This window comes from Melospiza georgiana, chromosome Z (genome assembly GCF_028018845.1).
Source record: "Melospiza georgiana isolate bMelGeo1 chromosome Z, bMelGeo1.pri, whole genome shotgun sequence".
Lineage (NCBI taxonomy): Eukaryota > Metazoa > Chordata > Aves > Passeriformes > Passerellidae > Melospiza > Melospiza georgiana.
Window position 1 is genome coordinate 80,250,665 of NC_080465.1, and position 27,923 is coordinate 80,278,587.

At 48.7% G+C, this 27,923-nt stretch overlaps 1 protein-coding gene across 1 annotated transcript; it reads right to left on the reverse strand.

Moving 5' to 3' along the window:
• Window positions 1–49: 49 nt before the first annotated feature.
• Window positions 50–27,346, reverse strand: PSTPIP2 (proline-serine-threonine phosphatase interacting protein 2). The gene is made up of 15 exons (XM_058043968.1): window positions 27,307–27,346; window positions 17,579–17,679; window positions 15,907–15,984; window positions 14,953–14,987; window positions 13,380–13,486; window positions 12,632–12,694; window positions 11,112–11,210; window positions 10,174–10,219; window positions 9,701–9,780; window positions 7,848–7,946; window positions 7,255–7,351; window positions 6,873–6,954; window positions 6,142–6,176; window positions 603–660; window positions 50–114 (listed from the first exon to the last, which is right to left on the reverse strand). The coding sequence occupies exons 1-14, from the start codon at window positions 27,337–27,339 to the stop codon at window positions 611–613; spliced, it is 1,005 nt and encodes a 334-aa protein (XP_057899951.1). The 5' UTR covers window positions 27,340–27,346; the 3' UTR covers window positions 50–114; window positions 603–610.
• Window positions 27,347–27,923: the final 577 nt, after the last annotated feature.

Here is a 27,923-nt window from a genome sequence, read left to right on the forward strand (position 1 = left end):
CAAATATTCTCTTGAAAAGCAGAATCACTTCAGCTCTGGGTGTCTGGGAATAACTGAAAACACCATCTCTGCCATGCTGGTCAGACCAACAGTGTCTTCTGCCTTCTGGAAAACCTAGAGAACAGGATCAGCAGTGTCTAAACCACAGCTACAGCTCAGACAAATAATGGGAGGGGTGACAGAAGCATCACTTCCAATTAGTCACCTCAAAATGTCATTCCTTAACCAATGGCCTTTTTTCCCCACTGTCCCTCCTCTGTGTAGCTTCATCTCATACTAAATCCTTTCTTACAGAATGCCAGAATGGTTTGGGTTGGAATGGACCATCAGGACCATCTAATTCCTTCTACTATCCCAGATTGCTCCAAGCCCCATCCAAACTGGCCTGGAACACTTCCAGGGATACAGGGGCAGCCACAGCTGCTCTGGGCACCCTGTGCCAGGGCCTCACCACCCTCTCAGGGAAGAATTTCTCCCCTCTGGCTGATCTAAATCTACCCTCTTTTAGTATAAATCATTCCTCTTTATCATATTACTATATGCCCAGGTAAAAAATTCCTCCCTTTCTTTAAAGCCTCATTTAATCAAAAGTGGGTACTCACTGTCACTGTTAGAAATGTACCAAGCTGTAGCCATCAACTGTGGCATAATCAGGCTCCCCTGAAACACAGAGCACAAAAAATCCCCTCAGGTTTTGTCGGGAGTTTAGTTCAAGCATGGCTTAAAGAAAAAGGCCATGAACATGGCTTAAAAGAAAAAGGCCATGAAGCCATACAATTGAGAGAAAAGTAACAGGTAGCTGTGAAGCAGTTCCCAGCCTGACTTCTATAAACAATTAGACTCTTTCGGGCATCACTGTATAAACAATAAAGTTCTCAGGCAGTCTTCTCATAACAAGTGTAACACTCTCTCTGGGAAAAGATGGCACCCTGAGAACAGATGTGGAAGTTTTGGGAACCGTTCATATCACAGTGAGAACACTGGTTTTGTTTTGTGTAAACAATCAACGGTGTAGTAAAACAAAAGGTGTGGTTAGAGTTTTCTCTGTTAGCCTATCATAAACCTGTATTTTGGAATATGCATGAAGTTCGTTAACACTATTATTTAAGCTGACTGATCGATCAATAAATCGAGTTCGATGCATCACAGGATGGTCGTTCTCCCCTCACTTCAACAAATGGTGACCACCCGGACGTGATAGCGGACACGACGATCGCGACCACCACGGGGATTGCGAACACCACGAGAAGTGAGGACTGGTTCAGGCTCCGAAGCAGCGGGAGCGGCAAATAAGCGCGAAACCAAAGCGGAGAAAAAAAAAGCCGCCGATACGCGCCGTGCCCTGGCGACCATATTAGATGGGTCCAGCTGATACGTGTGGCCGATGCCTGGAAATCGCTGCTAGGTAAAAGTGCGCACTTAAAAGAGGTATGGAAAGGCAAGCCACATATGAACTTTTTATTATGTTTTTGCAAAAAAGGCAAATTAAGGGAATGGACTTACGGAAGGAATTGCAAGGTCTTTTGGCTTATGGTCTGGAATGGGGAGTCTTCGTGAATCCCCACACAGTTTACGAGTTAACGGAATTGCGTGAATTCGGTGATTTATTGTCAGAGGCTGCTTTAGAGAGTGGTAAAACTGCCAAGAAGCTAGGCAAGCCATGGCGAGTGATATATGGTGCACTGTTTTACTATCTCTCTGAGTGCAAGACAGCGGCCGCAGCCCGTGGAGCTTGCGAGTCTGTGCTACTCCGAACTCGGCACGGGCGCTCCGCCATGGCGAGCAGCCGCGGCGAGCGACGCGGGAGCGGAGGCAGCGGCGGGGAGAGCGGAGCCGCCGCCGCGGGAGCCGAGGTGCGCCGCCCCGGGAGAGAGCGAAGCCGCCGCGGGGGGAGCCACGGGTGCAGCGGTGGCTGCAGCAGAGTCAGCCTGCCGGTGAGTAAGCAAAGAGCCCAGCGCAGCGGGGGGGTTTCGCCCGCTCCGACACACGTGCCGCGGGACTGGAGCGCTTTTTGCAGCGGGAGCGTTTCTCCCTCCCCCCACAGCCGGCAAAAACTTCAGTTTAAGACCTAACAGCCTAATGGATGCCTCGGTCTAGGACCTAACAGCCTAATGGATGTAACTTTTGTCAACAAAAGGAAAAGATCCCTGTTGAAATTAAAAAACAAGTGATGGTAAACAAGGAAAGTTAAAGGCACTTTTGTTCTTCCTGGCAGAGACTATGAAACAGGAATCAGCGTACTGTATGCATGGGTCAAATTTCGGCCGATTTGGCTCGGCATTGGTTATGCTGTTTTGAAATCACCTGCATTAACGTAGACTTTAACATCAGAAGCCCGGATGGTTCAGTCAGTGGAACATCAGACTCTAAAATTATATTTTGAAAAGTTTAAAAATGTTAAGATGTGTTGGATTGATTGTATGAGTGAGATGTTGTGAGTGTGCTTTTTGGTATAGAAATGCTATAGCAAACACATGAAAAAAGTTATTTTAGCTTAATATTTTAGAATCAGGCCTGTAAGTAAGTTATAGTAAATGCTATATTTTATTTCTATAGTAAGTTTTATCCGTTGCTAAGTAGTTTAAGTTGAATTATCTATTAAGTGCCGTTAAATGTTAAATACTGTTAAGGTTTAGTTTTGTTAAGTTGATCTCCTGTTAAGTTTAAGTGTTATTAAGTTTAAATAAAGCTAGATTCTGTTTAAATTATATTAGGTTTAGGTTAAGTTAGATTCTGTTAAGTTTGATCTTACATTATTTACAAATAAGTCTGTTATTTAAAGTCAGTTAAGTTTTGTTATAGTTAAGTTTTATTAGAATTAAGAGATTTTACATGTAAGTTCTGTTGATTTAAAAATCTGTTAAGTTTAAGTAAAGATAAGTTTAAGTAATGTTAAGATCTATTAAGTTTAAATATTTTAAGTTTAAGTATTTTAAGTATAAGTGCTATTAAGTTTAAGTGATGTTAGATAGATTTATGCTTTTACGATAGGCGTTTATTTTATGGCTTGTGTGCAAAGTGTTGTTGTGAACTTCAGAGAAACCTTGCTAGCTGAAAATACTATTTAACTATTAGAATTGCCTATTCTTATGTTGCAAAGAGTGTAATACAGCTAGCCCATAGAATTTTGAAGCCAGTTAAGTTCTGTTAATTTACAAATAAGTCTGCTAAGTTAAATATTTTAAGTGCTTTAAGTGTATACTATTTTCTCACCACTCCAAATCAACAAAGGACTGAGAATCGCCCAGCTGATGCCATTTCAGCCAAATGACTAAAGGATTACAGACTGTAAAACTGATTTTGAACTTTTCTGAGAGGCCCAGGGAAGGGGTGGATGTGAAAATCTCAAGGACAAAAAGGATTGTTTTCAGACTTGCCGTTCACCTCCTCTCCAGGTTCGCATGAATGAAAACAGCTAACAGCTGTCTTTTCTTAGTCCAATTACCACCTATCTTGCAATGCCTGATAAGGCCGGACATTGTGGCTCAGCTGGGGGTGGTTTTAACCCTTTGGGATAAAACGCCGTTGTCGGAGGACCAGAGAACTGATTGACATTATTGAATCATTATCATCTTTCCATATAAAAGGACCGGCAAGAGAGAATTGTCTTGAATGTCACAGCCCAAATTGTGCCGCTTGGGTTGCACTGTGTTGTGGGGGTTGTGACAGGACCTTTTGGATGGATCAGTTGTCACTTTTTCATTTATGGTGTAATACCTGTAATTATGAACATAACTGGGAACATAATTGGGAGTGGGCACTACGGAATGAAACAGGACTAAACACTGCCTCAGCTTTAGATCTTTATGAATCGCATGAGCAGAAAATCTTAGCTTATTATTGGTGGGAGGTACAGTGTATTTTGAAAAGGATTAAAGCTCAAAGTGCATCATATATTACCTCTGTAAGGTGTAAAAAACTGGTGCCTTTAACACAACATTCCGTTGTAGGGCCTATAAAAGGAGATCCCAATCAGGCATTAGACAATTGCATTAGAAGGTTACAAAGGTGTGGTCTTCAGGTCTCGGGAACAGTAAGGTTAAAAACTGATAAGAAGAAGAAGGTCAAAGTAAAACCAGAAAAATGAGGTTTCCTTTTATTATATTACTTGGTGTAGTGGTAGCTGAAGAATTAAAGGTAACACATTTTAGTCAACCTAGAGATAATGTATGGCTAACACTTGCTAGGCAGATTAATCAGACATCGCTTTGTCTCAGCATTGGAGGAGTTACTAACCCTTTTCGAACATGTTTGGTAGGACTTCCAGTGTGGTCTCCTCAAGAATTCTGCAGTTTTATTAACAACCGTGCCTTATGTATGCGCAGTATGGTAAATATCAAATTGCCTGCACAAAAAGGGTATACTGCCAGTCAGAGTGACGGCTACCGCCAATGCCTGTTAATGCAATCACTTAATACTCCTTTGCATTCTCCACCTGAGGAGTTAGTTCTTTTTGGAAGTGCAAATGCTAGCATGACCAGCACTTCCAACGGTGAGTGGTTCAGCTTTGATTACTCTAATCCTCAAAAGATGAATCAACATAAACAAACATGGGCTACTCTGGATTCAGCTCTAAAGCCAAACATAGTGTCAAACAACTCTACAACCATTGTAAAGGCTCTAGCATCATAACACCTAAGAAATTACCTATGGGTATATTTCTAATTTGCGGAGATAGAGCCTGGAATGGTATACCTGCCCAGCCTCAGTGTGGACCTTGTTATTTAGGCAAGTTATCTCTATTCCACCCTAATATATCTGTGCTAATGCAATTAAGCCATAAGATAAGCAGGCAAAAGCGTAGCTTACATAATTTAGACTGTAGTCAAATAGGAGATCCGTGGTTCTGGAGTAAATTTAAGCAAGTGATGGTTTCAGCTTTCCTACCATGGGGTGCTGCCAGCAAAGCATTGACTCTAGCAAAACAAATAGGGTGTTGGGCTAAGGGTGAACTGAATAAAACTTCACAAATATTAGATATGTTAACTTCAGATGTACAGAGTGTTAATCACGCTGTTCTACAAAATAGAGCTGCTATAGATTTCTTACTATTAGCACAAGGCCATGAGTGTGAAGAGTTTGAAAAGATGTGTTGCATGAACTTATCTGATCATTCTGTATCTATTCATGCTAAGTTAAAAGAGCTACGACTAAGATTTAACAAACTTAAAGAAGAAGAAAGATTAAGTATTGATGAGTAACTGAAAAGTTTCAGATTGGGACCCTGGCTAAGAAACCTTATAACATATGCTATAGGGATATTAGGAGTACTCTTATTGCTTTTACTTATATTACCATGTTTCTGTAGCTGTATCCAAAAGATGGTTAATAGGATGATAGAGAAAACCTGGCAGGCTAACCTCCTTTCTCAAAAAGAAAAAAGCGGGGGAAATGTCGGGAGTTTAGTTCAAGCATGGCTTAAAGAAAAAGGCCATGAACATGGCTTAAAAGAAAAAGGCCATGAAGCCATACAATTGAGAGAAAAGTAACAGGTAGCTGTGAAGCAGTTCCCAGCCTGACTTCTATAAACAATTAGACTCTTTCGGGCATCACTGTATAAACAATAAAGTTCTCAGGCAGTCTTCTCATAACAAGTGTAACACTCTCTCTGGGAAAAGATGGCACCCTGAGAACAGATGTGGAAGTTTTGGGAACCGTTCATATCACAGTGAGAACACTGGTTTTGTTTTGTGTAAACAATCAACGGTGTAGTAAAACAAAAGGTGTGGTTAGAGTTTTCTCTGTTAGCCTATCATAAACCTGTATTTTGGAATATGCATGAAGTTCGTTAACACTATTATTTAAGCTGACTGATCGATCAATAAATCGAGTTCGATGCATCACAGGATGGTCGTTCTCCCCTCACTTCAACAAGGTTTCCCATGAGAAGTGCTCATTATGTGACTTCAAACAGAGCAGAAGCACCACACACTGGCCGTCCATGTTAAAGTGAGTGAGTGAATGAGGTTCAAGCAAGGCTGGGAGAGCTGGGGGTGTTCACTTGGAGAAGAGAAGGCCCCAAGGAGACCTTAGAGTTCCTTCCAGTGCCTAAAGGGCTTTTTAGGGATCCGGAAAGGGACTTTGGGCAAGGGCTGAAGTGATAGCATGCATGGCAAGAAAGCCCATGAAGCAGTAACTCACCTGGTGCACTGGTCGGGGTGGGCAGAGGTCCCCTCCTGCACAGAAGGAAACAAACACAGAGTTGAGGATCTGCATGGCTCAGGGACTCCCTTTGCCCTGGTTCTGCACCCCCCAGCTCCCCCCCAGAGCTAGTGGGAGGGAAGGAGGTTTGGCCATCCTGGGCTTTATGGAGACCTGACAAGGCAAGTCACGGTGGGCTCACCACCCACAGCCCACTTGGAAAACACGGGAATTGAACCTGACACAGTGAGTGGGGAAGAGGAAAAAATAACCAGACAGCACTGACTCAGGGAAAAACTGACAAGTGAGCCTCAGGGCATGTCTTCCAACATGCCTTTGTCCAGAGTGAGACATCAGGAAGCTGTAATTGAACATGACTCCTCTCTCAGTGTGGCAGCCAAAGTGGCAATTCATCCTTAGCATGAGTCTTGGCCCCAGCCATCATCTTGCTCCCGACAGAAAAACCCTTCACTGTGTCCTCCCTGCCTAGCTTCTGTCCCACGAGAGTGAATCCAGCTCTCCAGTTCCTCCCTCCACCCACAAATGCTTTTAACTCTCCTCAGATCTCCTCCTGTGATCTGTCATGGTGACATACCACATCATGAGCCATGCAAGCAAATATTGTCCTGTAATACCTTTAAGTCCAGTTTCCAATAGACTGAAAGGAAAAAATTATGCCTGTTTTGGGGGAGTGAGAATGATCTGCAATAACAATTGCAGGTGTACCTTACCTTGATATAGGCACAGGAGCTGGACTTCTCGCAGGAGTCACATTTCTCTGGGCATTATAGTAGTTTTCATAAACAACAGGAGCTAGGAAAAGTTGACAGTAGTAAAATACAAGCCTCTTACAGACATAAAATACTTCCTATACCAGCATTCAGCTGCCAAGTCTTTCCCTTCTCTGAGAAAATGTCTGATAGGAAACTAAAAAAATTTGAGACTATGATCTCCAGGGGCTGTCAAAAGTGGCACAGACTAGTGTTGCAAGGCAGTGAATGAAATGCAAAATGAGTGTTTCCTGCACACAAAATGATGCTGACCAGAGCAGCCAGCTCCATGAGGAGTACAGAGCAATCAGCACTACTTTCTGAGATTCTACTAAGCTCTTACCTGGAGCCAAACTTCCAGTTTTGCGTAAATTTACGAAAAAATCAACATCCTTCTCAATGCTGCACATTTCTAAACTCTTGCGGATTTCCTCGTATTTCTGCAAAAGGGAAATAAAATGCATTTGTATACATCAGGCATCAGATCAAAAAAAACAAGGCTTTTCCCCTTTGCTTACCACAGATAGGGTGAAAGCCCAGTGCTCACATGAGCTCCAGCATCAGGGGAATCACAGAATCCCAGAATGGTTTGGATTGGAAAGGAAATTAGAAGCCCATCCCATTCCACTCCCTGCCATAGGCAGGGACACCTTCCACTAGATAAGATTGCTCCAAGCCCTGTCCAACCTGGCCTTGGACATTTCCAGGGATCCAGAGGCAAGCACAGTTTCTCTGGGCAACCTGTTCCAGGGCCTCACCACCCTCAAAAATGTGGAATTCCCAGAGGAAACCTCATTTGCAGGAGTTTTGGCCAATCCTTCTGCTCGCCCACTCATACTGGTGTCTTTGGTCAATCAAAGGCCAAGCTTAGTGCACAGGGAAACAGACTGGGCTTTGCTTTCTACACAGAAAAATGAAGGTTTTGAGTTGAGGTACCTCATCATTCTGAACACAGCCCAGGGAGAGCTGGTTGACGTGGAGCCAGAGGGCATTACGGAAATAGTTGATCCGCTCGCACTCCTGAGTCTCAAAGAACTGAAACAACACAGACAAAACTGTCCATAACATCTTCAAAATGAGGGCAAATCTCTTTTGTCCTGATTGCTTCCCACCCCCACGTGCCACAACAAAGCTAACTGCCAGGAGCAGTTGGTGTCGATCTTCTGCAGGAAGCTGAGTCCTCCAGCTTGTGCAGAGGAGAATAATCCCTCTATGCATCCAGGTGATGTACCAGGCTTGGAAAATCTGCAAGACTAATGTGGAGGGGACCACCCAGCACATTTCTACCTCTGGGGAGACCAAGCCAGCTTCCTAAAGGCAGTACAGGTTCCCAAAGTATCTTGTGCTCCTGTGGCCCCAGCCATTTTCCCTTACCAAGGTACCCTTAAATCCCAGAATCATTTAGGTTGGAAAAGCCCTCTAAGACCATCAAATCCCACCTGCACTGCCAAGGCCACCACTAACACATTTCCCCAGGTGCCACATGCACATGGGTTTTTTGTAACATTTTCATGTTCCAGATATGGAGCAATAAAAACAAAGGGGGATGTATGAAAACAGAGGTGTTTCTGTTTCCTTCCTGCCTAGCCCTTTTCCAAGCAGGTTTAAAGCCTTTTGAAATCTGCTGTCTGGTACACTTCAATTTCACATGTTTTTACACATTCCCACGAACATCCACACTTGCTACCACTTATGACCTTTGCAACACATGGAGAGGAAAACTGCCACATCATCCATCTGCAAAAGTGAATCTGCTGCTTTCCACTCCCCACCACAGAACCATTAGGGTTGGAAACACTGTCTAAGAGCATTGAGTCCAGCCACTAACCCAGCACTGCCAAGCCACCACTAAACTGTGTCCCCATCCTAGAGGCTTCCAGAGAAGACACCAAAAGCACACCAGCACAGAGACACCCACGCACACCACACAAAACAGACAGAAAATTCAGTTCAAAAGGGAAAATTGGGATAGCAGCCTGAAGAGAGGTGTGGAAAAGGCAACAAGAGAGGTAACTTGGAAGGGATCAGCACTGCTGGGAATGGGAAAGCTGGCTGCAAGCCTGAAGCAGATCTGGGATAAAATCCATCTTTGCAGTCTCTGTCCACCCCTCGGTCACAGATCACAGGCCAGCAGCAGAGCAGCTGCTCAGCCCTCTTGCTACCAGTCTGGAATTCCCCAGGGCATGTGCTGGAAATCCCTGCTGGGCCACTTCCCTGTGTGGCTGTCTGCTTCAGGCTGATACACCCTCTCAGAGGGGTTCCCACACTACTGCATGGTTTGTGAGACACCAGGTGAAGAGCTCTTGGCACAGCGTGCATGTGGAGGTGGCTTCACCTGCATCCTCAGCCACCACCAGCCCCTGCTGGAAAGTCATGCAAAGTCTTCCAGAGTTTCAGACAATCTTCTGAGCAAAAAAGATGTTGTTGAGGCTCCAGGACATACTGGCCTGGGGTTACTGAGTGTGCAGAGGTGACCACAGCTGTCCAAGATGACAGCCATGCTTCACTTGCAAGCAGGTAGTGGGCAAAAATGTCACCACCTTGACTCTGTCAATTTTAGAAGCTGGTGGAGAAAATAATAAAATGAGAGCAGAAACCTTGAAGCAATGGGGCCTTGAATCCAGAAGCCATGCTTAAGACACACACACCAGGGTTAGCTGCAAGACATCCTGGTGCTTCACTGCCAGGGGAATACAAAACCAGCAAATCTCACTGTCCCTGAGCCCTGCAGCCAGGACTGCAAACCCAGAGGAACAGGCTGGCATGTGGAGGTGTTTAGGGGCATTTACCTCACAAGCTTTGATGTGCTCGTTCTGCCATTCCTCCCGGATCTTCTCCATTGTGGTCACACTCTGCTGGTAACTCCTGTCTGTGAGACAAATCACATTTTGGCTGAAGGTGCCTCTGCCCATGGCAATGGGGCTGGAATGAGATGACCTTTAAGGTCCCTTACAACCCAAATCATTTTATGATTCTGTGATTCCATGATTAACATTCATTTTAAAAAATCCCTTCACTAGAAGGTAATTCTAGGGCTGGAAAAAAGGCTGAAAAGGGTGGGAGATCAAGGGATAAAACAGAAGGACATAGTTGTAGTGGGATCATGCAAGTTTCTCCAGGGACATTGCCCACTGTTGCTATCTTAGGAATGTGTTTCCAAGGAGTCATGCCTGACCCAAGAGCAGGAGCTCATCCACAAGTTGTGCCACGGCTTCAAAAGCCCCTGCCCCTCGCCCTCTCAACGCGGCATTTCCACACTCACCAGTGTCCTCCAGTGCTGATTTCGTCTGAGCCAGCTTCAGGAACAGCTGCCAAAACCAGGAGAGACAAGGAAGCTGAAGAAGAGGCTGTGTGCATCACCAGTGGCACTGCATCCCCACTGGGGAGCATCACCAGCCTCCCCATCTCACCCCAAACCCAGAGCTGGAACAAGAGCTGGGGCATGAGAGCTGCAAGAAAAGACATCCCTTTCCCCCCCACACCATAGCCTCTTGGGAAGGATGAAAGTTTGACAAGAAAGTCTCACAGATATGTATGTTTAGCTGAAAGATTTTTAAATGTAGAATCTGAAGAAGGAGTAGAGATGGAAGCAAGTTTTGATAAAGAAGAAAAGAATTGCTGAGCCAGTCTTACTGGATAACCAAGGAGGCAAAGGGTGTGTTAGTTAGAAGGGGTTTTTATGACTTACAGCAAAGAATAAACCTACTTCAAACAAGAAGATGTTTTTACCAAGCAGGAAGATAGCACAGCAAACAAGGCAGCAAAGTTGCAAGTAGAAAAAAGTTCTCAGAATTTTCCACCACAAGAAAACTGAAAAACAACTTCTAGCGTAAACTGTAATGTACTGACTTTTAGTGATTGGAGAACAGTAACATGAATATGGTAATTATAGTAGTTATGATAGGCTAAAAATAATAGTTAAGGTATAGATTGGTTCTTCTGTGTTAAGATGCTCAGCAAAGAAAAGTATATAATGCATTGTAACCAAAAGAAAAATATATAATGCAATGTAACCTAAACCAAAGGGTCTCCAGGCCTGTCTGCAGCTGGAGCTGACAGCTGTAGGCACAGGCTCTGTCACCCAGAACCCTGCCCTGCTCTAATGCCTTGGATGTAATAAACTGCATTCTGGAGAGCCCCCTGGAGTCCTGCATATCTCCTTCAGGCTCTTGCAGGGCTGAATTGAATGCCTGCCCTTACCTTCTCCTGCTGCTTCTGTGTGACCAGGTTGGCATTGCGGTGCACGGCCTGCTCCGCCTCGTCCTTGTCGCGGCAGCGCTGCTCGTACAGACGCTTGGCCTGGGACAGACCCCACACACACAGATTGTTGTGGTGTGATGGAATAGCCTGTCCACGCCGGTTCTTTCCCCAGGTGTGCCAATAACCTCTCCCTTCCCCTCCCCTTGCCTCTTGCTGAGTGCTGTCTGTCAATCTTGGCATTCCAGCAAGGGCGTTGTGTGATTGGCAAAGTTCAAGAGATGCCTCTCAGCCCTGGGGACATTGGGCCATCCAGGTATCATTTGTCCCTTGAGACTTCTCCCCCCATACCTGGTTGGTGGGATCCCTACCACTTCCCTCCCCCTCTCCCCGGGCTTAAAAGACACGAGGACCACACGGTTCCCTCAATTCTTTTGGAGCTGTTGTTGCATTCAGAGGCCTGTGTGCCAGGAATAAACCTCTGCATTCAAACCCCCCAGTAGAACTGACTCCTTTTCCTTCACCTCACCTAAAACCTTTCCACCAGAGGTAAACCTGAGCTCCTGCATGCCTGGACTTGTCCCAAGCACCCAGCTGCACCATCCAGCTTAGCCAAGGTGAAACCACCACAGCTGCCACCTTTGGTCAAGCAGCAAGGCCAGACAAGCCCAGGCACGTTCCATCCGGCAATATTGCTATTCAATTCCAATACCAGATGTTGGATGCAGGCACACCTTAGGGGGAAAAGCTCAGCCTGCAAGGGAACAGCCTGCCTGCAGAAAAGGGAATGGCAAAAAGGTGCCCTGCAGCTTGGGAGAAGCCTTGCGAGGCAAGGATTGGGGTGAAAAGCTGCTGGCAATCAAGGGCATGTCCAGGGAAGGGCCGGGGAACAGGCAGGAGCACAAGGGTGATGAGAAGCAGCTGAGGGAGCTGGGAAGGGGCTGAGCCTGGAGCAAAGGAGGCTCAGGGGGGCCCTTGTGGCTCTGCACAGCTCCTGACAGGAGGGGACAGCCGGGGGGGTCGGGCTGTGCTCCCAGGGAACAAGAGACAAGAGGAGAGGAAGTGGCCTCAAGTTGCATCAGAGGAGGTTTAGAGTAAATATTCAGAGAAACCTCTTCACAGAAAGGGTTTTTATGCCCTGGAACAGGCTTCCCAGGGCAGTGGTGTAGTCACCATCCATGGAAGGGTTCATAAAAGGTGTGGATATGGCCCTTGGGGAGACAGGTTAGTGGCAGGCTTGGCAGTGCTGGGCAAATGGTGGACTCAAGCATCTTAGAGGCTTTTCCAATCTGAATAATTCTCTGACTCTAAACTATTTGCATCCAACCCTGCAAGGCTACCACTGGCCTTGTCTTTGCTGTGCTCTTCACTTTTTCTGAGCACACCCTGCACACCACTCACACAGACACAGCAGAGTCACAGCAGAGGAGGAAACTCCTCTCATTTAAGCCTGTCCCAGTGCTCTGTGTGTGTGTGTGGACCATTAACCCACATGGCAAGAAACAGCAGCATATTTGCTTTACCTCCATGGTCTTCTTGTACTGAAGATTCCTGTTTTTGTGAATGGCCTCCATTATCAGCTCTATCTGTGAAGACAACAGACCTGGGGTCAGCACGTCACTGACCATCAAAGCTCCAGGACACACTGTGTGGCTTACAAGAAGAGCCACAGACCACACTGAGATGTGTTTAAAGACCTTCATCCATCCAAATCATCTTCACAAAACTCATCTTTTGTGCTTCTGCCTAAGCCTTGAATTGTAGGCAATTGTAGCCTTTTGTGTATGCAAAGGAACTCTACAAACTAAATCCCAGCAATATATAGTACTGTACCATCTCCACAGACTGGCAAAACTCAGAAAACACTGGCAAAACACTCCCCTCTGCTAGGTCCAAACCAGTCCCTGGTTCTAGCAGTTTTCCCTGGTTTTCCAGACAAAACAACCTAAGCCAGAAGAAGTTAAAAGGCTTGGCCACTTTTACAGCCCCTATGGAGATCACACAGCCCTACAAACAAATGTTTTAAAAACATAAAACATTCCAACGCTGTGGCTGGCCCCAAAACACACACGAAGAAGATGTGGAAGTGAGAAGAAGGAAGTTGGAGGTTACTACACAATTACAACACATAGGAAGGAGCTCAGCACTTCCCAGCAGCACAGGCACTGGGGGTGTGGCAGGGGCTGGGACATGGCATGAGACATTGATCAGCCCCTTGCTGGGGCAGGATCAGCACCCTGCAGGAAGGCACATCTCCCCACCGTGCCTCACCTTTTTCCGATGCAGCTTTTGCTTTTCCCTGAAATCCTCCATCTTCTTTGCCTCCTCCCGAAGGGTTTGCGCCAGCTGGATGTGACCTTGTCCCACATTGTCTATCTCTGCAAAGAGAAAACAAATTCATTATTAATATATATATATATAAATTCCTAAAGAGACTGTTTCTCAAGTCAGCTTAGAGCACACCACACATCCCCTTTCAGAAATATGAAAAGCTCCAGCTTGTTTGAAGCAGCCTCCAAGCAGCACTCACCAGTGTAAGGATCAGTCCTGCTGGGACCTGCTCTCCAGTTTGAGAAAACTCTCCCCCTCACACAGGTAAATCTGGGCATGTTTCAACACACTGCACTGCCCCAGGCCAGCAGGCAGCAGCTTGGAGCACAGAAAAATGAAGGCTAAAACAACCTCAGGCTCCTCTGGCTGAAGGCGAGGTGGCCACACTGTGAAACACCCTCAGGATCCACCAAGGGAGCAGAGCTAAACGGCAGCTCCTGATTCAGCCCACAAAGCTGCTCCAAACCCGCAGCTGTGAACTGTCAGCAGTGATGAGGGCAGAGCCCTGTTAGGCAGGTCCACAGGGGCAGCAGAGAAACCTGGATCAGGCAGGGGATGGACTGGGCACAGGACAGCGGAGTGCTCACCCTCCAGGCACTGTCTGATGGGACCACGGCAGGATGTGACCATGACAATGTACAGTGGCCAAAGCACCATCTTGTAGATGCTCCAGTTAGAATCACAGCATCATTTAGGCTGGAAAAACCCTCTTAAGATCCTCAAGTTCAACCATTCCCTCAGCACTGCCAAGGCCTGCCACAGACCCATGTCCCCAAGTGCCACATCCATATGGTTTTTAAATCCCTCTGCGGATGGGGACTCTCCCACTGCCCTGGGCAGCTGTGCCAGGCCTGGACAACTTTTTCCATGAGACAATTTCCCTAATATCCAATCCAAACCCCCCCATGCCCAGCCTGAGGCCGCTCCCTCTGCTCCTGTCCCTGTTCCCTGGAGCACAGGCCCGACCCCCCCGCTGTCCCCTCCTGGCAGGAGCTGTGCAGAGCCACAAAGGCCCCCCTGAGCCTCCTTTGCTCCAGGCTCAGCCCCTTCCCAGCTCCCTCAGCCTCTCCTGGGGCTCCAGCCCCTTCCCAGCTCCGTTCCCTGCCCTGGACACGCTCCAGCCCCTCGGTGTCTCTCCTGTGCTGAGGGCCCAGAGCTGTCCCCAGGTTCAAGGTGTGAGTTGCAGTGTGTTTGTGAAGAGGACAAGCCTGTCCAGCAAACTCCAGATAAGCTTCCCATGCACAGCCTCCTATGCACAACACAAACATGACCTCTGAGCTGCAGCCAGACCTGAAAGCCCAAGAGATCCCAAAATGATGCCCTGAGGGTCTCCTGTCCCACACATGTCCTGGCTCACTTTGTCCGAAGCCCCACACACTGGGATGAGCCAGGCCAGCTGTACAGCCTTTGCCTGGCCTCAGCACTGCACAGCTTTAGAGATTTCTCTGCTGTTTTCTTCCCAAGCAGTTGCCTTCAGGCTTTACTGTCCTGGCAAACACAAATAACTACTTACGTTGCTTGAAAACATCAAGGGATCTCTTCAGCGTGCTGAAAAACACAGGCAAGGCATTAAAAAAGGTGGAAAAGCAGTCGGGCACAGGCACAGCAGAGCACCTCTTCCAAAACACAACTCACTCAACAATGCCCAAAGAACCTTAAAGCACATTTATTTACCCTTTTAGTACCTCCAGCTTTTTCCCCTCTCAGTAGGTACAACACAGTTCACTTGGTTTGACATCTTTCTGAATGCTGGATGCTATTAAAAATTCAAAGTATCACAACAAATGCTTCTGGAAACCTACTGAAACCATAATTTTGGGACAATTTCAACATGGTTTGAAATGGTCCCAACCATTGTTGAAAATGTTTCAACCATTGCCAGAGGTTGGAAAATAAGGGAAAAATTTTCTCCCTATTAGGGAGATTATTATTCCCTATTATTCCTAAACAGGAAAAATTTTCTCCCTATTAATATTGCACAGTAAAGATAGTAAAAACATTTTAAGTGACACCTCAATATGAAACTGTAAGTAAATGACCAGGGTGTGTATAAAGTGCAGAAGTAAAGGAGGAAGCAGAAGGCAGTGAGGAACACTTGGGAAATGGAGCAAGCTGTGGTGGCCACAGCATGCTGGGCTCAAAAGATGTGCATGGTTTGAGTCAGGGAAGTACCTGTACTTCCCTGCCTGGAGGTGACCCAAGGTCTCACGATCCCCAGCCTTCCGCCGACCCACCAACCCACATCCCCCTGAGCATCTACAGGGCCTTGGTTAATCTGTGGCCAAGGGGAACTTGGTGGGCTCCAGCTGAAAGCCAATTAGAACCCAACTGAGCACTGCTCATTCATGAGAACGATTTCAGCTCGTCTTCCGAATGTCTCAATCACGTTTCAATTCTGTTTTGTCTCACAGCTTCCTTCCTTCTCTTCCTCCTTCAGGGACACCCATAAAAGCAACTGTGAACTTACTTCAGCTCTGTCTGCCCACAGGGCTTCTTCTTCGATAAGTTAATGAGCTCCTTGCCGTATTTTTCTTCTATAATTGCTCTGTTGAGGAAAGAGAGTCACCACAGAGAGAAATCATCGATTGGTTTGGGATGGAAGGGACCTGAAAGCTCATCCAGTTCTGCCCTCTGCCATGGGCAAGGACACCTTCCACTAACCCAGGGTGCTCCAAGCCCTGTCCAACCTAGCCTGGGACACTGCCAGGGATCCAGGGGCAGCCACAGCTGCTCTGGGCACCCTGGGCCAGAGAGGGTCCCACCACCCTCACAGCCAGCAATTCCTTCCCTACATCCCATCTATGTGTGGCAATAAGTACTCTCTGCACCTGGCACTAATCCTTAGGGAGAGCATCTGAAAAAGAGACCATGTCATGAGGTGACATAAATAACATCTTTGAGAGACCATATTATCTCCCCCTCTTGGAAGAAAGGAAGGAGGAAAAGGGAGTTCCTGTGTTGCAGTGTAAGAATAACCAGGTCTTTGTTTTTTAAATCACTACAGAAAACCAGGGCTGGAATTGCTTGATCAAATGTAGTTCTCTCCATGTGCCCAGCAGAAAGGAACAAGTACTCCTAGAGGCTGCCATTAGAACATCCACTGGATAAAATAAACAACTTTTTTAAATGTCCTAACTACGAACACAGATGAAGACCCTTGTATGGTTGATTTCTGGAGTCTGGCAATGAAATTCACCTACCTTAACTCTAAAAACTCCAGAAGCTAATAGGGAAATTGAAAAAAAATGTACTATAGATTGATTTTTTTTAATACACCTAGCAACATTCCCATGAACTTTGTTTGAGACAAAACATCCAGCAGGAACATTTTCCATATCTGGAACTGTGCTGGACAACTGGGCCAAGCCCAGAGAGTGGCAAATCCAGGCCCAGCCTCTGATTTCCTCCTGGCCAGACACTGCAGTGGCAACCCACACCTCCTTCAAAGCCAAAGAGGGCACAGGGTGTAGAGGAGGCTTCTGGCACTCTGCATTGTCACTGATGAGTGAGACTTGGTTCTCAGGGTCCACTTCCTCCTGTGGAAGGTCAAATTTTCCTGGAACGTGGGATTACAGCCCAAACAGATGTAGGTGCATTAGACACTTTTAAGTGCAGTTCTCCTCCTGTTCATCCCCATTTTGTTAGAAGTAGCAAACAGGATGCTCTACACAGAGTTGTGCAATCAGAGGTTGGTTTTCTCCAACTGTCATTACCAAAATGACATTAATTCAATGTACAGTATTCTACAATGCTCTTCATATTTAGCCACTGCTAACCAGGTGAGCCATAAAGGTAAAATACATCAGATTTTAGTCAGATCATCACCAGGCACAGAACCTCTGCTTATGTCATCTCCTCTGATTAATAATGGCAGCACCTAACCCTACCATTTCTTAACACTGAATCTGTGGGGAGTTCATAATGCACAGAGACAAAGACAGGACAAAGCCATGGCTCTCCTGGGCCAAGATCTTCTAACCTGATCCTCTGCAAGGCAAACAGCAAGGTGAACTTCGTGGCACAGCCTTTTATCATCAGTTAAACGTGGCAGAAACCAAGCTGGGAACAGCAGGAGAAGGAGCAGCGCCACAGCAGCACTCCCAGGCTCCACCCAGCCCGCACCAGAGGCAGCTCCCTACCTTTCCTTCAGAAAGTCTTCAAACTCCTTGCAGTTCTTCCTGCCATCGTTCAGGTGCTGGATGATGCTGTCGTAGCCAACTGTGCTGGTCAGGTCCGTGCTCTGGAAACACAGGAGCAGGAGTCATGTCCCTGCCAGCACAATCCATGGACACTGCCACCTCCTGAGGCATTTGCACAGGCCATGGCTCAGGGGGAGAAAGCGTGCAAGTGCCTCTTTATGAAATAAAATACGTTATTTTTAGGGGTGGGAGAGGCTCCAGAATGAGAACAATGGTGGCAATTTGAGACAAGGTACATCTGTGCCACCCACACTTGCCATAGATTGTGAAGGGTCATTTTCTTCCAAATTATTCCTTAAAAACATATATTGCATGGATGTATGTAGAAAAAAAATTAAAAAGGAAAAGGAAAAAGAAAAAGAAAAAGAAAAAGAAAAAGAAAAAGAAAAAGAAAAAGAAAAAGAAAAAGAAAAAGAAAAAGAAAAAGAAAAAGAAAAAGAAAGAGAAAAAAGAGAAAAGAAAAAGGGAAAAGAAAAAAAAGAAAAGAAAAATGAAAAAAGAAGAAAAAGAAAAACCAAAAGAAAAACCAAAAGAAAAAGAAGATGCAGCAATGCTGTAGGCTGACTTACTCTACCCCATTTTTTCCCATTCCTATGCATGGCTGCAGAAAAGGGAGCAATAGTAGGAGCAGGTACGAAACCCAGCAACAGGAAACAAAAGCCACAAAAGGTTATCAAGAAACCTGAAGAGGATTGTGGCAGGATGGAGAGATTCAGGAAATGGTTCAAAGCCAGGACGAGAGCATGCAGAGATCTGGCATAAGAGTGTGGGCAGCTGAAGAGGGGATTTCTTGAGAATTTGTTCCTGGTGCAATAAAGGAGAAGGAACAGGGCTGGTATCTGTGATAAAGGAACAGTTTAAATAAGTGTAATTCCTTTTTCAAGTACTTGACTGTCAGTGACCAGAAAGCAAGAAGTGAAGGGGAGATGTGGCAGAGTGGGACTGGCAGAAAATCCACAGGTATCCCAGACCAGCTTTGCATGGGAAGACAGGACTGTGGAGCAGGACCTAGGCAGAAACCAAATTTCCTTTACAAAGTACAAATGCCCCTCCAAAATGAGGTTGGTACTGATAAACCCACAGCCAGCTCTCAGGTTCACATCTTCACGAACCGAGTCTGCGAAAAGGAAACCATGCACTGGAGTCAGGCTTCATCACATTTGCAAAGCACAGGATCAGCCCCTCTTGAATTCCTGTCCCCACTTTCAAAGGAAACAGAAGGGATGCAGAGCACAGCTGCTGGCCACTGCCAACCCAGGCAGGAGGGAGGCTCAGAGCCCATCACTGATCACTGCACACCCAGGGGAGGCTCAGAGCCCATCAGTGATCACTGCACACCCAGGGGAGGCTCAGAGCCCATCACTGATCACTGCACACCCAGGGGAGGCTCAGAGCCCATCACTGATCACTGCACACCCAGGGGAGGCTCAGAGCCCATCAGTGATCACTGCCTATCCAGGGGAGGCTCAGAGCCCATCAGTGACCACTGCCCATCCAGGGGAGGCTCAGAGCCCATCAGTGATCACTGCCCATCCAGGGGAGGCTCAGAGCCTCATCACTGATCACTGCCCATCCAGGGGAGGCTCAGAGCCCATCACTGATCACTGCACACCCAGGGGAGGCTCAGAGCCCATCAGTGATCACTGCCTATCCAGGGGAGGCTCAGAGCCCATCAGTGATCACTGCCTATCCAGGGGAGGCTCAGAGCCCATCAGTGACCACTGCCCATCCAGGGGAGGCTCAGAGCCCATCAGTGATCACTGCCTATCCAGGGGAGGCTCAGAGCCCATCAGTGACCACTGCCCATCCAGGGGAGGCTCAGAGCCCATCATTGATCACTGCACACCCAGGGGAGGCTCAGAGCCCATCACTGCACACCCAGGGGAGGCTCAGAGCCCATCACTGATCTCTGCACATCCAGGGGAGGCTCAGAGCCCATCAGTGATCACTGCCCATCCAGGGGAGGCTCAGAGCCCATCAGTGACCACTGCCCATCCAGGGGAGGCTCAGAGCCCATCACTGATCTCTGCACATCCAGGGGAGGCTCAGAGCCCATCAGTGATCACTGCCTATCCAGGGGAGGCTCAGAGCCCATCAGTGACCACTGCCCATCCAGGGGAGGCTCAGAGCCCATCAGTGATCACTGCCTATCCAGGGGAGGCTCAGAGCCCATCAGTGACCACTGCCCATCCAGGGGAGGCTCAGAGCCCATCAGTGATCACTGCCCATCCAGGGGAGGCTCAGAGCCCATCATTGATCACTGCACACCCAGGGGAGGCTCAGAGCCCATCACTGCACACCCAGGGGAGGCTCAGAGCCCATCACTGATCTCTGCATGTCCAGGGGAGGCTCAGAGCCCATCAGTGACCACTGCCCATCCAGGGGAGGCTCAGAGCCCATCACTGATCACTGCACATCCAGGGGAGGCTCAGAGCCCATCAGTGATCACTGCACACCCAGGGGAGGCTCAGAGCCCATCAGTGATCACTGCACACCCAGGGGAGGCTCAGAGCCCATCACTGCACACCCAGGGGAGGCTCAGAGCCCCATCACTGCACATTCAGGAGCACCCAGAGGCTCCTGCATCCTGCTCTGGCATTCTTGGGCTCTCTGTGCCAAGCAGAAGGGTCAAGGAATACCTATAAATAATGTGCACTGAGCTCCTTGTTTTACCACTCTTCCTCCTACAGTAGAGGGATTTAATTCTAGCACGTGTGTGTTTCCTAAGCACCCAAGGCAGGACCAGACCTCGGGGTGCAAGGCGTTATATGAAACACAGAATCACACAATTGTTTAAGTTGGAAAAACCCTCTGAAATCATCAAGTCTAAACATTCCCCAGCACTGCCAAACCATTCACCTAACCACGTCCCTGAGTGCCACATTTATATGGCTTTTAAATTCCTCCAGGTGAGTTTTCCATGGGAGGAACTCCCAGCCCAGATGGAGTTGGGCAGGGTTTTATGGTCTCAAATCAGCCTTTGCAGAAACCTTCTGGGCAGGTTTGGCACAGAAAGACTCAGAAGGACCAGCATGACTGGGGGTGCTCAGCCTGGAGAAGGCTCCAGGGAGAGCTCAGAGCCCTGTCCAGTGCCCACAGAGACTCCAGGAGAGCTGCAGAGGGACTGGGGACAAGGAATGGGGGGACACAGGGAATGGCTTCCACTGCCAGAGGGTAGGGACAGATGGGATATTGGGAAGTAATTGCTGGCTATAAAGATGGTGAGGTCCTGGCCCAGGGTGCCCAGAGCAGCTGTGGCTGCCCCCTGAATCCCTGGAAGTGTCCAAGGCCAGGCTGGACAGGGCTTGGAGCAACCTGGGATAGTGGAAGGTGTCCCTGCCATGGCAGGGGGTGGAATTGGATGGTCTTGAGGGTCCCTTTCAACCCAAACCATTCTGGGTTTCTGTGACTGCAAAGGCAGGGCTGGCAACAGCAAGGGAAGAGGAAGTGCAGCATGGCATGCACAGAGCCATGGGCACAGAGAAGATTATTTAAAACCATAATAAACCAACCCAAAGGCAAGTATGAAAGATGGGGAGCTGCACCAAGCCCTGCCCAAACAGAGCATGAGGATCTCTCCTGCCATTCTCCTGCACACATCTGTCCTGGCCCTCCCTGCTGGGCACAGGTCTGAGCCCACGTGCTATTCAGAGCACAGCCCATGGAAACTGCAAACAGATGATTTCAAGGTGACAAAGCAGCACCTGATGTTTCCCAAGCTCACAGGACATGCAACCCCCTCCCTTCCTGATCTGCTGCCTGGATTTGCACCCAATGGAATCAATAACGAGAAGGAATTTGTGTGCTGCTTGTGACGTTTTGGGGTTTGGTGTAGAAGCGAAGGGAGACGACCCATCCTCTGATCAGCATCGAACTCCGATTTATTGATCCAACATGCACATTTTATAACCGTGTTAATTAAGCTCATACATATTGCAAAACCCGAGCTCATCATTGGTCACAGATTACACAGCAACCCCTCCTTTTGTTTTCAATACCTGTGGTTTGTTATTGAGACTAAGACTTGTTTTTCTTATTCTGTTATGAACGGTTCTCAAGGTCTCCATGTTTGTCACTTTGCTTTCCCATGCTTATCCAAGGACAAGATATTTACTTGTTATTAAAAAACAACCTGAGAACTTCTGCTGTTTACAGGAATGTGCCTGAGAATTTTGTTGTTTACAGGAACAGGCTTTGAGAATTTACAGCTTACAGCTGCCTTTTACTTTTCAATCAGTATATGATTATGGCATGTCTGAACAAAACTGTATAAGCCATGTCTGAGCAAAATTCTCCAACAGTTTGGTTACACTTTCAGCCAAAAGCAAGGGCTAAAATGCTCTGCTGTGGATGGGAAAGCACGTCATGATCCTGTCTGAGTCACAGCAAGCTGCTGAGCCTGACGCTTCCATCTCCTACCCCAATTTACCAGAAAACCCCTGCAGACACACACCCTGGGAAGAAAATGACAGTGGAGAGCTGTTTCAGTCAGAAAAGTTCTCTAAGACCGTTAAGTCTTAGAGGGAGTTAACCACTCCCCAGTATTGCCCACCCCACCATTAAACCATCTCCCCAAGTGCCACATCCACACAGCTTTTAAATCCCTCTGGGGACAGGGAGTCCCCCACTGCCCCGGGCAGCCTGTTTCTAGGACTAATAACCCTTGCTATGAAGAAATTTTCCCTAATATCCAATCCAAACATCACTTTACACAGCCTGAGGCCGTTCCCTCTGCTCCTGTCCCTGTTCCCTGGAGCACAGCCCGACCCCCCCGGCTGTCCCCTCCTGTCAGGAGCTGTGCAGAGCCACAAGGGCCCCCCTGAGCCTCCTTTGCTCCAGGCTCAGCCCCTTCCCAGCTCCCTCAGCCTCTCCTGGGGCTCCAGCCCCTTCCCAGCTCCGTTCCCTGCCCTGGACACGCTCCAGCCCCTCGGTGTCTCTCTTGTGCTGAGGGCCCAGAGCTGTCCCCAGCACTGGAGGTGCCTCAGCAGGGCCGGCACAGGGACAGGCCCTGCCCTGGGGCTGTGTCACAGCCTGGCTGGGACAGCCCAGGGGCCATTGGCCTCCTGTCCCTCTGGGCACCCTGGGCTCGTGTCCAGCCCCTGGCACCAGCACCCCCAGGGCCTTTGCTAAAGGGCCTTTCCAGCCCCTCTGCCCAGCCTGGAGCTGCAGGGAATGGTGAGACCCAAAGCAGGACCCAGCTCTTCTCCTCGGTGCCCCTCACACCATTGGCCTCAGGCCATGGATCCAGCCCGCCCAGACCCCTCTGCAGAGCCCTCCTGCCCTCCATCTGTCTGTCCCAACCTTCCCAAACTGAAAGGTTTGGGGCACTGCACATGTTCATAGACCATCTCCTGAAGGATCTGTATTTATTCCAAGCTCCCAGAATGTTTCCTCAGCCTTGTGTGCTTAGAGAAATGCACCAGAAGCTGGTGACTATTTTAGTAGTTGCAAAAACTGTGCAAGGGTAGCTGGCTGTGCTGTCCTTGCTCAGTCGGTGCCTGCAGAAGTTACTGAGACAGAGAGAAGTGCTTTTTCATGCTGGTGCCCGCAGGGAGCAGGGCGAGGAGAGGCTGCACAAGGCCGCAGCTCCTCCCCACCCCACAGCCAGGAGGCTACAACAGGACAGACAAAACTCACTGCAGGGAGGAAAAAGCCTCACTGCAAATCCGCCCACCTGGGACCAGCATCCTGCAAAAGGCAGCTTTTTGATTAGTAATTTTCCATTTGAAGTTTCCTTCCCCTACACCAGCCTGTTCATCCCAGAGACACCAAAAGCAAAGGACTGTCACGCCTTGATGCAATTTCTTCTTCCCACAAATCCCACCTTGTTCCTTCGAAACAACGACCTGGGGATTTCACAACGCTGCTGCCAAGTTCCACCAAGGCAGTGCCCATTTAGAGAAGGACAGGCAGGGGGAAGGGGAAGTGAAACAGCCATAATCAGACAGCAGCCAGGGAATAAACCCAGGAACCCAGGGCTGCATCCCCCCAGACATGGGTTGTTTTAGCAACATTGCTAAAAACACAGCAGGGAGCAGAGCACTACCTCGTTGAAGGCAAAATGACTAAAATTTCATTCTCCAAGCTGCAACCTGTTTAGCCCACAGATCAGAATTAGAGTGGTTCCTAGCATTAATGTAATTTCTATTTTTACCATATGGTTTTACAGCACCAAAGTGCACGATGAGATCCAAGGTTGTGGGGTTACCCGAACTGTGTGTAAGAACAGGCTTGTGGAAAATAAGGCATGTTTTCACTTAAGAAAGTGGAAAAAAGTGAAAGAAAAGACCTCATAGTGAAAGAAGAAGAGCAGATTGCAAAAACAAATGAAAACAAAATGTCAGGCTTGCCCAACTTGTGGCAATCACTACAGGCAGGACAGGGGCAAACAAACATGAGTTTTGGGGTATTTTTGTTTTTGCACAGCTCACTCAGAGGCCTGTGGGAGTGAGTGACATGGGAGTCAGAGCATGCAGGGCAAAATATGTTTTCAGCTTCAGGCATGTCTGGACTTCAGTCCCTGAGCAGCAAGAGCTGCAGTGGGGTGCCAGGGAGCAAACATCTTTATTCAAGGAAATTCATCATCTTGTATTGAGACCTGGGAGCACAAGCAAACTTCAGTGCACAGAGCCAATGGGCCTGTGTTTTCCCACCAGAGCACATCAGGAATATTCCACCATCAGCTCCAGCAGGGAACAGGAGCCAGTTCAGGAACAGACACAGCACCCACCGAAGGAACCACAACTGCTGGGGTTTAAAACTAAATCAGTCCCCAGGTGAGGCTGGAAGCACAGCCCTGCTATTCCAACAGAGCAAATGGTGGGCTGCAGCTTAGCCTGCAATCACAGAATCCCAGAATGGTTCGGGTTGGCAGGGACCTTAAATCGCATCCCATTCCACTCCCTGCCATGTGCAGGGACACCTTCCACTGTCCCAGGCTGCTCCAAGCCCCATCCAGCCTGGCCTTGGGCACTGCCAGGGATCCAGGGGCAGCCACAGCTGCTCTGGGCACCCTGGGCCAGGGCCTGCCCACCCTCACCCTCACCATCCTATCCCCACAAACAAATCTAGAGGTCATCACCCACAACCAGTCACATTTCAAAGCTGGGAGATCCAATACCAAAACTGGCCTAGGTTTTGAGAGCTTGAACATTTTTTAGACTTTGTCCCATCAGTTGGACCATACTTCCCCTGGAGCACTCCCAAAGTCTCCTCATCAGGCTGTCCTAACCATCAAGAAATTTGCTCCCACATGAGTAACATACATTTTTTCCCAGTATTTAGGGATTCTGCAGGTAGAATGGGATGATGAGTTAATTTGGAGGAAAAAAAAAGACATGTACAATTTGTTGGACCAGCAGATCTGAGCTGAGCCATCATCACCACTAAAGAACAGTGTGTGACAGCATCTGCCACCTGCCCAGGATCATGCAGCAATGGCCCTCTTGGTCTCACCCTGTCTGACAAGTAAAGAACCTATAGAAGACAAAAATTGTGCCTCACCAAGCTCTTTGTAATGATAGGACAAGGAATTACAGTTTTGAACAAAAATATGGGAGATTCATATTAAATATAGGGAAGAAATTATTTGGATTGTTTATGAGTGAGAGTATTAAAACACTGGCAGAGGTTACCTACACAAGCTGTGGGTACACCATCCCTGGAAGCATTCCAGGGCAGGCTGGACAGGGCATAGAGCAACCTGGTCTCATGGAAGGTGTCCCTGACCATAGCAGGGTGGTGGACTAGATGGTTTGTAAGGTCTTTCCCAACCCAAACTGCTCAATGCTTCTATGATTCTAAGAAATCACTTGCTTCAGCAAAGACTTCTCCTTCTATTTTTTGCGTTACGCAAACCAATCTGAGAGGAAAATTGCAGAGGAAGTGCTTGCCCACTCACAGCACTCAGCAGCAGGTGGAAGCTGGATCTGCAGCCCTGCACACTTAATCTTCCTTTGGTTTTCTTCCCTTCCTATCCTTATCCACCCCTCCTCCAGCCCTCACAGCTGATGCACAGTCACCAGTACGTGGTGTGGCAGCTGCTTTGGGGTGGTACCTGCCTTTTCCATGGGCCCAACGACCGCAGAAGGGCCTCAGTCTCTCCACTGAGTCACCTCCATCACGCTCCCGTCCAGCCTCAGTCAGGGGGCTTGGAGCACACGGGCTTCAGAAAGGACAAACCCCTGGAAAAATCCCTGGCAGCACCAGTGGTTTGGGGCTCAGCAAGAACCAGGGATTATTCAGAAGTGGTCAAGCAGGAGTGAGCGTCCCACACAACACCACAGATCCTCCTTATCTTGGAAGCTGGAGGCTGCTCCTGTCCTAGGATTTCTCCCACTGAGCCCCCTCCTCCAAGATCCTCCTTCAAAAAGCACCACACCAGTGCAGGAGAGGAACAAAGCGGGCAGAAATGGCCGAAGTCAGCCCTGCAGTGAGGAGCTCTTCTTCAATCCCACATGCCACCGAGGCACAGCAAACCCTGCCTGCTCAGCCTTTCGGCCATCACAGTGGTTCCTCCAGCACCCTCAGAACCTCCCCTCCGCACGTCTTCAAAGCCAAGGGAGCACTGTGGAAAATTTCTGCGTAACAAATAGCTGGGAAGCAGCTGCCAGGTGCGGAGTTGGCTTTATTCTCCACAACAGGTTTGACATCTGTGTGGGATTTACGTGTTTGACAACGCTGTGCCAGTTAACTTGTTAATGATGCTGGGCAAGGCTCTGCACTGATTCCTCAACACTCAGGAGCCCCAGACCTGGTGCCAGCTCTTCCTGGGGCCTGTACTTCACTCTCACGTCCTACAAGATGGGAGATGCTTCCAGGCAACATCTGGGAAACCCCAAGCAGCACCATTCACAGATGAAGATTTTCAGCCCCAAAAGACCAAATTTTGTAATTCGCTTCCTGGTCACCAATACCTAGAATGAAGATCCACCACAAGAGGAACCGAGTAGCCACAGAGTTTTAGCTCTGCAGCAGATATGTGGGTTTCCTGCACTTCTCCTTTTATAAAAGCATAATTCCGACTGAAAAGAATAAATTGTGGTTTTCCCTGAACTGTGTGTTTTCCTCCATGGCTCAACAGCTGGCAGCAGCATCATACCAAGTGACTTGCTCCTCTCCAGGATTAGCTCCACAAGAGGAGAACATTTTTCACCATGCTGTCTTCAAGTAGTTCACCAATGGCAAATTAATGGTATCAAACCCTTCACCCTGGCACTGACTTCCTCCAGCAAGGCAGCAGCCACTGCTGGGATTCTTTTGGCGCTGCATGGAGCAGGCTGTAAAGCCACAACTCTCAAGACATGCATGGTGGGCAGTGCCTGCTGGGGATCACAGAATCCCAGAATGGTTTGGGTTGGAAGGGACCTCAAAGCACATTTCATTCCATCCCCTGCCACAGGCAGGGACACCTTCCACTATCCCAGCAAAGCCCCGTCCAGCCTGGCCTTGGACACTTCCAGGGATCCAGCGGCAGCCACAGCTTCTCTGGGTACCCTGTGCCAGTGTTCTACTGACCGAGTGCATTCAGCAAAGTCACCCCACGACAACGATCGTTGGCTTAGGAGCAACTCCAACCAGAGCGCAGTGATCCCTCCACCTCCAGGTGCGCCCCCCGGCCCCGGCTGGCTGTGTCCCCGCTGTCCCGGTCCCGCCGTGCTCCCACTCACCCAGAAGTTGTCCCTGAACCGCGCCTCCCGCATCGTGCTGCTGCCGCCGCCGCCGCGCTGCGCCGCTCCCTGCCCGGCCCGGCCCGGCCCGCCCCGCCGAGTCTCCTCCCACGCACGGTGCTCCCGCCCCGGGATGCCCGCGGGTGGAGGAGCGGGACGTGCAGCGCCGGGCGGGCGGGACCGGGGGCAGGCAGGCCCGGCACCGCGGCACGAACCCACCCGTGCGGTGCCCCAAGGACAGAGGGAGCGGAGCCGGAGCAGCTCGGCCAGTGGCTGCACAGCCCTGCCCACGCCACCTGCAGCACCCTGCCCGCCCGGCTCGGAGCTTCAGGAATGCTTCGGGAAGGTTTTATGGAATCAGAGAATTGCTTAGGTTGCAAAAGCCCTCCAAGGTCGAGTGCAACCATTCGCCCGGCCGCTACCAAGCCCGCCCATGTCCCACACATCCACATCCACAGGACTTTTTAATGCAAGGGTGAGGAGGTCACTACTGCCCTGGGAAGCCTGTGCTAGGGCAGGAAAACTCTCAGGTCAAGAAACTTTCCCAATATCCAATCCAAACCTATCCTGGCACAGCTGCAGGCCATTCCCTCTCCTCCTGTCCCTGTTCCCTGGAG

Coding starts and splice junctions, on each gene's coding strand:
- PSTPIP2 (XM_058043968.1), bottom strand. CDS start 27,339: ATGCGGGAGGCGCGGTTCAGGGACAACTTCTGG. Junction 12,695..13,379: donor AAAAGCTGCATCGGAAAAAG/GTGAGGCACGGT, acceptor TTGTCTTCACAG/ATAGAGCTGATAATGGAGGC. Junction 11,211..12,631: donor AGTACAAGAAGACCATGGAG/GTAAAGCAAATA, acceptor GGTCTGTCCCAG/GCCAAGCGTCTGTACGAGCA.